The sequence below is a fragment of the Balaenoptera borealis genome, assembly GCF_965194805.1.
Source record: "Balaenoptera borealis genome assembly, chromosome: 11".
In the NCBI taxonomy this organism is placed as follows: Eukaryota; Metazoa; Chordata; class Mammalia; order Artiodactyla; family Balaenopteridae; genus Balaenoptera; species Balaenoptera borealis.
Genome location: NC_138868.1, coordinates 84,144,776 through 84,159,059, shown reverse-complemented (window position 1 = coordinate 84,159,059; position 14,284 = coordinate 84,144,776). Strand labels below are relative to the sequence as shown.

The window sequence follows — 14,284 nt, the reverse complement described above, 5'->3', positions numbered from 1 at the left end:
GAATTCCCAGTCCCAGAAAATATTAATCAGCAAAAGCTCTCACAGAGGTCTCTATCTGAATCCAAGACCCAGATCCACCCAACTGCCTGCAGCCCCCAGCGCTAGTTGCCTCACACCAAACAACAAGCAAAACAGGAACACATACTCACCCATCAGCAGACAGGCTGCCTAAAGTCATACTAAACTCACAGACACCCCAAACACACCACATGACATGGCCCTTCCCAACAGATGGAAAGGACTCAACTCCACCCACCAGAATGCAGGCACCAGCCCTCCCACCAGGAAGCCTACACAAGCCACTGGACAAACCTCACCCACTGGGGGCAGAGACCAGAAGAAAGAGGAACTACGACCCTGCAGCCTGGGGAAAGGAGACCTCAAACACAGTAAGTTAAACAAAATAAGAAAACAGAAAATATCTTGCAGATGAAGGAGCAAGGTAAAAACCCACAAGACCAAATAAATGAAGAGGAAATAGGCAATCTATCTGAAAAGAATTCAGAGTAATGATAGTAAAGCTGATCCAAAATCTCGGAAATAGAAAGGATCGAGAAGATGCAAGAAATGTTTAACAAGGACCTAGAAGAACTAAAAAACAATCAGTGATGAACAACACAATAACTGAAATTAAAAATACACTAGAAGGAATCAGTAGCAGAATAACTGCGGCAGAAGAATGGATAAGTGAGCTGAAAGACAGAATGGTGGAAATACAGCAAAAACTAACACACCATTGCAAAGCAATTATACTCCAATAAACATGCTAAAAACAAAAAAAAAATGGCGGAAATAACTGCCGCAAAGCAGAATAAAGAAAGAACAATGAAAAGAACGGAGGACAGTCTCAGAGACCACTGGGACAACATTTAGCACACCAGCACTTGAATTATAGGGGTCCCAGAATTAGAAGAGAAAGAGAAATGGTCTGAGAAAATATTTGAAGAGATTATAGACAAAAACCTAACATGGGAAAGGAAACAGTCAATCAAGTCCAGGAAACGCAAAGTCCCATACAAGATAAATCCAAGGAGAAACATGCCGAGTCACATATTAATCAAACTAACAAAAATTAACACAACGAAAAAATATTAAAAGCAGCAAGGGAAAAGGAACAAAAAATATACAAGGGAATTCCCATAAGTTAACAGCTGATCTTTCAGCATAAACTCTGCAGGCCAGAAGGGAGAGGCAAGATATATTTAAATTGATGAAAGGGAAAAACATACAACCAATATTACTCTATCCAGTAAGGATCTAATTCAGATGCAACGGAGAAATCAAAAGCCTTACAGACAAGCAAAAGTTAAGAGAATTCAGCACCACCAAACAAGCTTTATGACAAATGCTAAAGGAACTGCTCTAGGCAGGAAACACAAAAGAAGGAAAATACCTACAAAAACAGAGCCAAAACAATTAAAAATATGGTAATAAGAACATACATATTACTTTAAATGTAAATGGATTAAATCCGCCAACCAAAAGACACTGACTGCCTGAATGGATACAAAAACAAGACCCTTATACATGTTGTCTACAAGAGACCCACTTCAGACATAAGGACACGTGCAGACTGAAAGTGAGGGGATAGAAAAAGATATTCCATGCAAATGGAAATCAAAAGAAAGCTGGAGTACCTATACTCATATCAAATAAAATAGACTTTAAAATAAAACTATTACAAGAGGTAAAGAAGGACACTACATAGTGATTCAGTGATCAAACCAAGAGGAAGACATAACAATTCTAACTATTTATGCACCCAACATAGAAGCACCTCAATATGTAATGCAAAGGCTAACAGCCATAAAACGGGAAATCAACAGTAACACAATAATAGTGGGGGACTTTACACTTACACCAATGGACAAATCATCCAGAAAGAAAATTAACAAGGACACACAAGCCTTAAATGACACATTAGACCAGATGGACTTAGTTGATATCTGCAGAACATTCGATCCAAAAGCAGAATAACATTATTCTTAAGTGCACACGGAACATTCTCCAGGATATATCACATCTTGGGTCACATATCAAGCCTCAATAAATTTTAGAAAATTGAAATCATATCAAGCATCTTTTTGGACAACAATATGAGACTAGCTATCAATTACAGGGAAAAAAAACTGTAAAAAACACAAACAGACGGAAACTATACAATGTGCTACTAAATAACCAAGAGATCACTGAAAAAAATCAGAGGAAATCAAAAAATACCTTGAATCAAATGACAATGAAAGCACAAGGACATAAAATCTATGGGGTGCAGCAAAAGCAGCTCTAAGAGGGAAGTTTATAGCAATACAATCCTACCTCAAGAAACAAGAAAAATCTCAAATAAACAAACTAATCTTACACATAAATCAACTAGAAAAAGAAGAACAAACAAAGCCCTAGGTTAATAGAAGGAAAGAAATCATAAAAAGCAGAGCAGAAATAAATGAAATAGAACAATGAAAACAACAGCAAAAATCAATGAAACTAAAAGCTGGTTCTTTGAGAAGATAAACAAAATTGATAAACCATTAGCCAAACTCATCAAGAAAAAAAGAGACAGGACTCAAATCAATAAAATTAGAAATGAAAAAGAGGTTACAACTATCACCACAGAAATACAAAATATTGTTAAGAGACTACTACAAGCAACTATATGCCAAAAAATGGACAACCTGGAAATAACAGACAAATTCTTAGAAAGGTACACCCTTCCAAAACTGAACCAGGAAGAAACAGAAAATATAAACAGAACAATCACAAGTACTGAAATTGAAACTGTGATTTAAAAACTCCCAAAAAACATAAGATCAGGGCCAAATGGCTTCACAGGCGAATTCTAACAAAGATTTAGAGAAGAGCTAACACCTATACTTTTGAAACTCTTCCAAAAAATTGCAGAGGGAAGAACACTTCCAAACTCATTCTACGAGGCCACCATCACCCTGATACCAAAACCAGACAAAGATATCACACAAAAAAGAAAATTACCGTTCAATACCACTGATGAACATAGATGTTAAAATCCTCAAAAAACTACTAGCAAACAGAATCCAGGAAGACATTAAAAGGATCATACACCATGATCAAGTGAGATTTATCCCAGGGATGCAAGGATTCTTCAATATACGCAAATCAATCACTGTGATACACCATGTTAACAAACTGAAGGATAAAAACCATATGATAATCTCAACAGATGCAGAAAAAACTTTAGACAAAATTCAACACGCATTTATGATAAAAACTCTCCAGAAAGTGGGATTAGAGAGAACCTACCTCAACATAATGAAGGCCATATATGACAAACCCACAGCAAACATTATTCTCAATGGTGAAAAACTGAAAGCATTTCCTCTAACATCAGTAACAAGAGTGCCCACTCTGACCACTATTATTCAACATAGTTTTGGAATTCCTAGCCACAGCAATCAGAGAAGAAAAAGAAATAAAAGGAATACAAACTGGAAATGAAGAGGTACAATTGTCATTGTTTGCAGATGACAGGATACTATACTTGGAAAATCCTAAAGATACCACCAGAAAACTGCTAGAGTTAATCAATGAAATTAGTAAAGGCAAAGAACACAAAATTAATATAGAAATCTCTTGCATTACTATATACTAACACTGAAAAATCAGAAAGAGAAATTAAGGAAAAAATCCCATTTACCACTGCAACAAAAAGAATAAAATACCTAGGAATAAACCTACCTGAGGTGGCAAAAGACCTGTATGCAGTAAAATATAGGACACTGATGAAAGAAATCAGAAATGACACAAACAAATGGAGAGATCCATGTTCTTGGACTGGAAGAGTCAACACTGTGAAAATAACTATACTACCCAAAGCAATCTACAGATTCAATGCAATTCCTATCAAATTACCAATGGCATTTTGAACAGAATTAGAGGAAAAATTTTACAATTTGTATGGAAACACAAAAGACCCCAAATAGCCAAAACAATCTTCAGAAAGAAAATGGAGCTGGAGGAATCAGGATCCCTCACTTCAGACTATACTACAAAGCTACAGTAATTAAGACAGTATGGTACTGACACAAAAACAGAAATATAGATCAATGGAACAGAAAAGAAAGCCCAGAGATAAATCCACACACTTACGGCCACCTGATCTTTGACAAAGGAGACAAGAATATACAATGGAGAAAAGACAGTCTCTTCAATAAATGGTGCACGGGAAACTGGACAGCAACATGTAAAAGAATGAAATTAGAACACTCCCTAACACCATACACAAAAATAAACTCAAAATGGATTAAAGACCTAAATGTAAGGCTAGACACTATAAAACTCTTAGAAGAAAACATAGGAAGAACACTTTTTGACATAAATCACAACAAGATCCTTTTTGACTCATCTCCTAGAGTAATGAAAATAAAAACAAAAATAAATAAATGGGACCTCATGAAACTTAAAAGCTTCTGCACAGCACGTGAAGCCATAAACAAGATGAAAAGACAACCCTCAGAATGGAGAAAATATTTGCAAACGAAGCAAGTGACAAAGGACTAATCTCCACAATATACACACAGCTCATACGGCTAAATATCAAAAAAACAACCCAGTCCAAAACTGGGTCAAAGACCTAAATAGACATTTCTCCAAAGAAGACATACAGCTGGCCAACAAACACATGAAAAGATGCTCAACATCACTAATTATTAGAAAAATGCAAATCAAAACTACTATGAGGTATCACCTCACACCAGTCAGAATGGCCATTATCAAGAAATCTACAAACAATAAATGCTGGAGAGGGTGTGGAGAAAAGAGAACCCTCTTGCACTGTTGGTGAGAACATAAATTGATACAGCCACTTTGGAGAACAGTATGGAGGTTCCTTAAAAAACTAAAAATAAAACTACCATATGACCTGGCAATCCAACTACTGGACATATACCCTGAGAAAACCATAATTCAAAAGATATATGAACCACAATGTTCACTGCAGCACTATTAACAATAGCCAGGACATGGAAGCAACTTAAATGTCCATCGACAGATGAATGGATAAAGAAGATGTGGTGCATATATACTATGGAATATTACTCAGCCATAAAAAGGAACAAAATTGGGTCATTTTTATTGATGAGGATGATCCTAGAGTCTGTCATACAGAGTGAAGTAAGTCAGAAAAAGAAAAACAAATACTGTACATTAAGGCATATATATGGAATCTAGAAAAATGGTACTGAAGAACCTATTTCCAGGGCAGGAAAAGAAACATAGATGTAGAGAATGGACTTCTGGACATGTGGGGGAAGGGGAGAGTGGGACGAATTGAGAGTGGCACTGACCTATATACACTACCATGTGTAAAATAAATAGCTAGTGGGAAGCTGCTGTATAGCACAGGGAGCTCAGCTCGGTGCTCTGTGATGAACTAGATGAGTGGGATGGGGCGGGGGTTGGAAGGAGGCTCAAGAGGGAGGGAATGTATGTATACATATAGCTGATTCACTTTGTTCTGCAGCAGAAACTAACACAACATTGCAAAACAATTATACTCCAATAAAAAAATTTTTCATTAAATCAAGTATAAAAAAATAAAATAGGGCTTCCCTGGTGGCACAGTGGTTGAGAATCTGCCTGCCAATGCAGGGGACACGGGTTCGAGCCCTGGTCTGGGAAGATCCCACATGCCGCGGAGCAACTGGGCCCGTGAGCCACAACTACTGAGCCTGCGCGTCTGCAGCCTGTGCTCCGCAACAAGAGAGGCCACGATAGTGAGAGGTCCACACACTGCGATGAAGAGTGGCCCCCACTTGCCGCAACTAGAGAAATCCCTTGCACAGAAACGAAGACCCAACACAGCTAAAAATAAATAAATAAATAAAATTTTTAAAAACTTTTAAAAAAAAAGAATCCTGTTTTAAAAAAATAAATAATAAAATAAAATAAAATCAGGAACAAGACAATGTTGCCCACTCTCTCCACTTTCATTCAACACAGTATTGGAAGACCTACCCACATCAATCAGACAAGATTAAGAAATAAAAGGTGTCAAAATTGGAAAGGAAGAAGTAAAACTGACACTATTTGCCCATGACATGATACTATATATAGAAAACCCTAAAGTCTTCACCAGAAAACTATTAAAACTAAGAAATAAATTTTATAAAAGTTCAGAATACAGATTAGCATACCGAAATCTGTTGCTTTTCTATATACTAATGATGAATTATCAGAAAGAGAATTCAAGAAAAAAAATCCCATTTACAATTGAATCAAAAAAGAATAAAATACCTCGGAATAAACTTAACCAAGGAGGTAAAGGACCTATACTCTGAAGATATAGGACAAAGATGAAGGAAATTAAAGATGATAAAAGAAACAGAAAGATATACCATGTTCACAAATTATTAGAATGCTATTATAATATCCATATTACCCAAAGCAATCCCTATCAAAGTACCCAAGACATTTTTCAAAGATTTAGAATAAATAATCCTAAAATTTATATGGAACAACAAAAGACCCCAAATAGCCAAGACAATCTTGAGAAAAAAGAAAAAAGCTGGAGGTAAAACACTCCCTCACTTTAGACATTACTACAAAGCTATAGTAATCCAAACAGTATGGTACTGGCACAAAAACACACACATAGATCAACAGAACAGAATAGGCAGCTAAGAAATGAACGCACACACCAGTGGTTCAATTGATCTATGACAAAGGAGACAAGAATATACAACAGAGAAAAACAGTCTCTGCAGTAAGTGGTGCTAGGACAATGTACAACTATAGGTAAAAGAATGAAATTAGAACATTCTCTAATACCATATACAAAGAATAAACTCAAAATGGATTGACGACCTAAATGTAAGAACAGAAACCAGAAATCTCGAAGAAAACACAGGCAAAACACTCTTTCCAATAAATTGTAGCAGTATTTTTCTGGATCTATCACCTCAGGTAAAGGAAAAAAACCCAGAATAAACAAATGGAACCTAATTAAACTTAAAAGCTTTGACACTGCAAAGGAAACCATCAACAAAAGGAAAGACAACCTACTGAATGGGAGAAAATATTTGCAAATGATATTTCTGATAAGGGGTTAATATTCAAAATATATAAACAGCTCAAAGAACTCACTATCAAAAAAACAACCCAATTAAAAAAATGGGCAGAGACCTGAATAGACATTTTTCCAAAGAAAACATACATATGGCCAACAGGCACATAAAAAGATTCTCAACATCACTAATCATCAAGGAATTGCAAATCAAAACCACAATGAGGTACCACCTCACACCTGTCAGAATGGCCATCATCAAAAAGACCACAAATAACATGTTGGTGACGTGGAGAAAAGAGAATCCTAGTACATTTCTAGTAGGAATGTAAATTGGTACAGCCACTATGGAAAACAATAAGAACTTTCCTCAAAAAACTAAAAATAGAACTACCATATGATCCAAAAATTCCACTCCTGAGGTACATATTCAAAGAAAATGAAAAGACTAATTCAAAAAGATATATGCACCCAATGTTCATAGCAGAATTATTCACAACAGCCAAGATATGGAAGCAACCTAAGTATCCACCAATAGATGAATGAATAAACAAGTTGTGATACACACACACACACACACACACACAGAGGACTATTTCTCAACGATAAAAATAAATGAAATTCTGCCATTTGCAACAATATGGACGGACCTACAGGATTTTATGCTTAGTGAAATAAGCCAAATACTGTAGTTATTACTTATATGTGGAATAAAATGAATATATAACAAAACAGACTCACAGATAGAACTAGTGGTCACCAGTGAGGAAAGGTAAGGTCAAGGGGCTCAATAGAGGTAGGGGATTAAGATGTACAAACTACTATGTATAAAGTAAATAAAAATAAAAACTGTAACTATCATTTGAAGAAAGAAAATATGTGGATGTTTGAAAACTGGCTTGTCTCACTCATTAATCTAGATGATTTACTTCTGTACACAATAATCTGAATTCTTACCTAAGCAAAAACCAAAAATTACTACAGGTTATCATACATCAGGACTAAATCCATGCATTTACAGAGCAAAATAAATTCATGGGTAAAAGAATAATACTGTACAATTTCAAATATACAAAAAAAAAAGAAGCACCTACAGTTTCCCAAGAAGTTTATAATCTCATAAGGGAAACAGGATAAGACTATTAAATTACAGTGCTTTATAGAAAACTACAAGTACTATATAGTAAAGGAACAAATAAAGTGCTAGAGGAACATAAAGGAAGCAGAGATTTATTTCAGTCAAGCAAAATAATAAGAATTTCATCATATATATCAAGTTAGGCCTTGAAGGATAAACAGGATGCAGTCATACAGGAATAGAGGGCATGTACTTAGAAAAATCCAGATGAACAAAAATTCAGAGACAGGAATTTGCAGAGAAATACAACAGAAATTAATTAAACTATTTTGGTTGAGATGCAGATCACCCAAAGGAAAGAGTCCAATCTAATGTGTTTGGACTCTATTTGCAGGCAGCATTTTGTGGTCTTTAAAAAAGAATAATAAATATAGCACCTTTCTTTTCAATCTAGGCTCTGAGCAAGTTAAGAAACATAAAAAAAGCATAAGAAATAAAAGACAAAAATTACCTTTATTGCTAATGAAGGCTAAATTGGAATTTTTCTTTCAGTGAACACCAAATGCATCTGTTAACTGAACCCCACAATGAGGCAGATTTTCCCAGGTGTAGAATGCACTGAACCAACCCCCCACTTCATATCATTCCCCACACAATCTCTGCAAGCAGTCTGTTCCATAAGCAGGAAAGGCAGGGCTAAGTCAAGTATGCCCAGTTTATCCTTTGCAAATTTTCTAATAGAAAATGTACTTCATATCCTCAAGGACAGAATGAGAAAGAAGGGTGGCATGAAACACCACTAGCAGAGCTTCATCCACGGAAAAGGAAATACTACAAACAGCAAAGACACATTCCGCTTAACTTCAATCACTGAAGATTTCTAAACAGAATAATACCATGACAAAAGCTGTACTTTGAAAAAGTTAGTCTGACATCAGTCGTAGGATGCTGAAAAACAAAAACGTTATTGTAACTGCCCAGGCAAGAGTAAATTAGGGCCTGAACCACAATAATATTTATGTTAACCAGTTCTTAGTTCCAGGGGCTGTCTTCAGTTCACTTCATATATTAACTCAGCTCCAGTAAAGATGATATAAATGAGACAAAGAGGTGAAGACATACAACTAACAAATGGCATTTAAACTAGGAGTAGCAGCAGGAATGGAAAAGATGATATAGGTGCAAAAAAAAAAGACAAAAACTACATAAGCAAATGAGCAAATCAACAGACACTGACTTACTTGAATCAGAGAAGTTTATATAAGAATTTGTAAGAAAATATTATATTAATTAGAAAAGCTGTAATTCAATGCTGGAAAGTTGGTAAGATAAGCATGACAAAGTACTATAGCTTCTTAGGAAAGGAAAGGTGGTTTTCTGTAACAGTATTTCTAAGAAAAACTAATCACTATCTCAATGTATTAAAGATACTCAAGAGTTTACTACATTCTGTTGTTTGATATAGAGAACAGACGAATCTGTGCAAAACCTAAGATCATAAGCCAGGGATACCCGAACATACCAGACCATTCATGCCCACAAACAGCAGAGCATGATTTCAGAAGCAAGCATGTAATCACAATGGGTAAAATCAACTTTCTGACTTCATGCAGCTCCTCCTTCTTGCTCTACTACCCACTGGTTACACCCCTTTGGTACTTTCCCCCTAACTTCCTCAGGTCTAACTCAGAGACAAAACAGAACTTAGTAAAGATATTCCAAAAACCTCTGGCCCCAAAGTTCCAAATGGGCAGCTACTTAACTATAAAGTCAATACAGTTTACCACACCAACATTTTCAGAATTAAAATCAAACTGGGGAAGAAACAAAAACACAAAACATTGATCATAGGACTTCATGATCACTCTTTCATATTTTTCATTTATTTGTGCCTCTATGTTGCATTCAAATTCTTGAATTTGATAGTCTAAATTCTTAAAGACTATCTTCTTGTTCACTAATTCTGTCTTCGGCTGTATTGTTGTTTCACCATTTTACAAGTTTCTAATTTCAACTCTAATATTTTTCATTTCTAATATTGGCTCTTTCTCAAATCCACCTTCTTATTAATCTTTCAACCGTTATTCACATTTTTGATACCTACTATTACTATATAAGCTATTAAATATTCCAAAAGATAAAGGTTTTATGAGTCTGATTCTGTTGTTTATTGTTTCAGATGACTCTCATTCATGGACTATCGTTACATTTTCATGTATAGTATGATTTTAGATTATGACCTTAAATGCCATAAAACTTGCTTCTGGGAGACCTGTGAGGCCTAAATTGACAGTGTCATCCTTTAGAAAGGACTGGTAGTTATTTCTGCCAATCATTTCAAGGCACTACCAACTCAAGAATGCTTTAAATTCTCACCTTGAAGATTTTCAGGTGTAAACCAAATTCTGTACTCAACCATATATGCCCTAGATTTATAAATATAATATACATTTAAACTCATTTCCTACAAAAAAAATTTAAAAGAATATATCACATTTCATAGTTGTTCCCACTGATTTATTAAATACCACAAAAAATAATATCTTACAAGTAAAACTGCATTTACATAAATGTGTATCAGTTAAAGGCAAATCAGAAAGTTAAAGCATTTTAAATGTTCTTACCTGTTCAAGTGCTTGGGTTTTCTCTTGCTCTATTTTCCTTATAGTTTCCTTTTCAGCTTTGAGTGATAATGATGACATAGTTTTAACAGACATAAAATCAACAGTCATCCATTCATCCCTCTGTTAAGAAAAAGAAGTCACTTCAATCTAAATTGATTAGAACAACACTAAACACTTAGCAATAAATTAGAGATTCTGGAGGCACTCAAACCTGGATTAAATCCCACATGGCTGTATAACTTAAAGAAAGTTTCTTAGTCTCTCTAAGCCTTCTTCTCTCCCCTGTAAAAATGGGTTAAAATACCTACCTTTCAGGAATGTTTTAAGGAGTTAACAAGAAAACTGACTTAAGGCATCTAGCCCAATGCCAGATATACAACAGGCACTCAAACATAGTTCTTTTCACCTTTCTTTCTTCACTGTTGCTAACAGTGTAAATACAGCACTCTTCCTCAGGCGTATGAACTATAACCCAAAATTTGTGAACTATTCAACTATAAGCATTGCTAAGAAAATTATGGCATGAAATGAAGGGAAAGAAAAACTGTGACTGAACTCTACTTGCTGTAGAAAAGTCAGATAGATGTAACAATACAAGACTTCATGTACATAAGGGGAAAAGTGCCACTTCCTTATCAACAACCAGAAGTAGGAAACCCTCTGAGGGACTAAAATAGGGATAAATGCTAACTTTCCCACAGGAGAAGAAGGGGAGCCCAAAGGATCAGCAAACAGCATTATTGCTAAAATTACTCATAAAAGTATACTGTTTACAAAGTCTAGTTTTTCTTCTGAATAAATTACAATCATCTTTCATTTTAACATTCATCTACTCTTGTAAGTTGATGCTTCTTTGTTTAAAATCAGGCAGCTTACCTGAATAACTTGGTTGTCTTCTTTTTCTGACTTTTCATCTTTCACCTTCCAGGCCTTTTCCTTGCCAGTAGTATGGGAGGGAACAGCCTCAACCCACTCATCTTCAGAGCTCTAAGAATATTTAGCATATAATTAGAATTCTCAAATTTACATACTTCCACATAAAAACTCTGTGTGGTTCCACTCTTCCTCCTTTTCTCAACCCTTAAGTATCAACTTTGGGTTTCCAGTCTTTGCCAATTATACTTTTTAATCTCTAGACATTCCCCTTGGGACATTAAATCCTCTCTCATGACTTAAACTACCACAATTATACTGATATCTTTCTAATTTATCCACCCAAAGTTTCCGTGATTTAAACAACTGCCTACAATATTTAAATGCCATGCTGAACACAGTAAGAACAAAAAGTGAACCCAGCATCTACTTCCACAATACTTGATCCTTCTTCTATATATTTGAATTGAGCTACCTGGCATCACAAACCACCCACTTACTCGAGTCAGAAATCTCAGGATCATCTTACTCCTCCCATCTAAACCTACGACTGTCATTTCCAAAAGATTTCTCAACTACAGTGAACACCAAATGATTATCATGGGAGTTCACCTCCATCCCTGGCCACAGCTGACTGTTTCAGAGATAGGCACCTGAACCAATTAATTTCAATCATAGTCACTCTCCAGGAATTTGAAATCAAGGCTAAATGGTTTACTCTATAACAAAGGAGAACTCAAAAGGCATTGGCAGAGACCATTTCTGTCATGAGGCACAGAATTCAGGAAAAATTTATCTATATAAAGAAAAGCAAAAATAGAACTTAGAGGGGAAAAAAAGGAAGATGGTAAGAGGATTCATAAAAGCATTCATGACACTAGTTCGAGCTATTCCTAAAACCCAGGTGCATTCCTTTATGTCCTATCAGACTTTTGTGTTCTAATAATAAATCACTCCCTTTTTTGGTGGGGGGGTGGTTAAACCAATTTAAGTTTCGTTTCTGCTACCTACAACCAAGAGTCACAACTAATATATATTCAGATCTGTTTATCTCTCACTTAGACAACTGGAAAAACCAAATTAGTCTCCAAAACCCCAGTCTTTCCTGCTCACTCTCATTCTCCAACCCCCACCCTAAATACCTTTAGAGTATTATAAAAGGCATATCCGACCACAGTACTCCTCTTCTTTGACTCCCTGTCATAAAGACTACTGTTATGCCTTTTTTTTCCTACCAATAGAACCCAATTTTATTTGGAGATGTAATGTGCCTACCTTGCTGGAGAGTGAAACCTTAATCAAGTCTCCAATAAGGTGGAAATGAAAGTACTATGTAGGACTTTCTGGAAGTTACAAAAAAGAGAGCATCCTCATTCCTGTTATCTAGACTAAGAGGTACTTTTTCAAGACAATGGAGGAACAAAACTAGAAGATTTGGTCCCAGAGGACCACACTAAATTGCCTACTTGATTTCTTCCATATGAAAGAAAACTTAGAGATTGGTTCAAGATGGCAGAGTAGAAGGACGTGCGCTCACTCCCTCTTGCGAGAGCACCGGAATCACAACAGCTCAACAATCATTGACAGAACACTGGAACTCACCAAAAAAGATACCCCACATCCAAAGACAAAGAAGAAGGTGCAATGACATGGTAAGAGGGGCACGATCACAATAAAATCAAACCCCATAACCGCTAGGTGGGTGACTCAAAACTGGAGAACAATTATACCACAGAAGTCCACCGACTGGAGTGAAGGTCCTGAGCCCCACGTCAGGCTTCCCAACCCGGGGGTACGGCAACAGGAGGAATTCCCAGAGAATCAGACTTTGAAGGCTAGCGGGATTTGATTGCAGAACTTCAACAGGACTGAGGGAAATAGAGACTCCACTCTAGGAGGGCACACACAAAGTACTGTGTGCATAATGACCCATGGGGAAGGAGCATCGGTCTAGACTGAACTACACCTACCTGCTAGTGTTGGAGGGTCTCCTGCAGAGGCAGGGGGCAGCTGTGGCTCACTGCAGGAACAAGGACACTGGCAGTAGAAGTTCTGGGAAGTACTCCTTGGCATGAGCCCTCCCAGATTCCAACATTAGCCCCATCAAAGAGCCTGTACTGCAGGGTTGGGTCACCTCAGGCCAAACAACCAACAGGGAGGGAACTCAGCCCCACCCATCAGCAGAAAAGAGGATTAAAGTTTTACTGAGCTCTGCCTACCAGAGCAACACCCAGATCTACCCACCACCAGTCCCTCCCATCAGGAAACGCACAAGCCTCTTAGACTCACCCACCAGAGGGCAGACCGCAGAAGAAGAACCACAATCCTGCAGCCTGTGGAATGAAAACCACATTCACAGAAAGATGGACAAAATAAAAAGGCAGAGGACTATGTACCAAATGAAGGAACAAGATAAAACCCCAGAAAAACAACTAAATGAAGTGGAGATAGGCAACCTTCCAGAAAAAGAATTCACAATAATGATAGTGAAGATGATCCAGGACCTCAGAAAAAGAATGGAGGCAAAGATCGAGAAGATGCAAAAAATGTTTAACAAAGACCTAGAAGAATTAAAGAAAAAACATCTAGAAGAATTAAAAAACAAACAGACAGATATGAACAATACAATGACTGAAATGAAAAATACACTAGAAGGAATCAACAGCAGAATAA

General features: G+C 36.5%; 1 protein-coding gene and 1 pseudogene across 3 annotated transcripts in view; one reads left to right on the top strand and one right to left on the bottom strand.

Annotated features, from left to right (window-relative positions):
- LOC309604934 (large ribosomal subunit protein uL30 pseudogene) overlaps positions 1-14,284 on the top strand; it is a 527,607-nt pseudogene that overhangs the window by 437,367 nt on the left and 75,956 nt on the right. The gene's annotated exons all lie outside the window — the stretch shown is intronic.
- Positions 1-14,284, bottom strand: part of CWF19L2 (CWF19 like cell cycle control factor 2) — a 186,716-nt gene that overhangs the window by 152,760 nt on the left and 19,672 nt on the right. For both annotated transcript variants that reach the window (XM_082339911.1, XM_082339912.1), the window contains exons 4-5: positions 11,615-11,725; positions 10,739-10,858 (exon numbers count right to left, since the gene is read on the bottom strand). In XM_082339911.1, the coding sequence (XP_082196037.1) occupies positions 10,739-10,858; positions 11,615-11,725 (231 nt within the window). The remainder of the gene's footprint in view (positions 1-10,738; positions 10,859-11,614; positions 11,726-14,284) is intronic.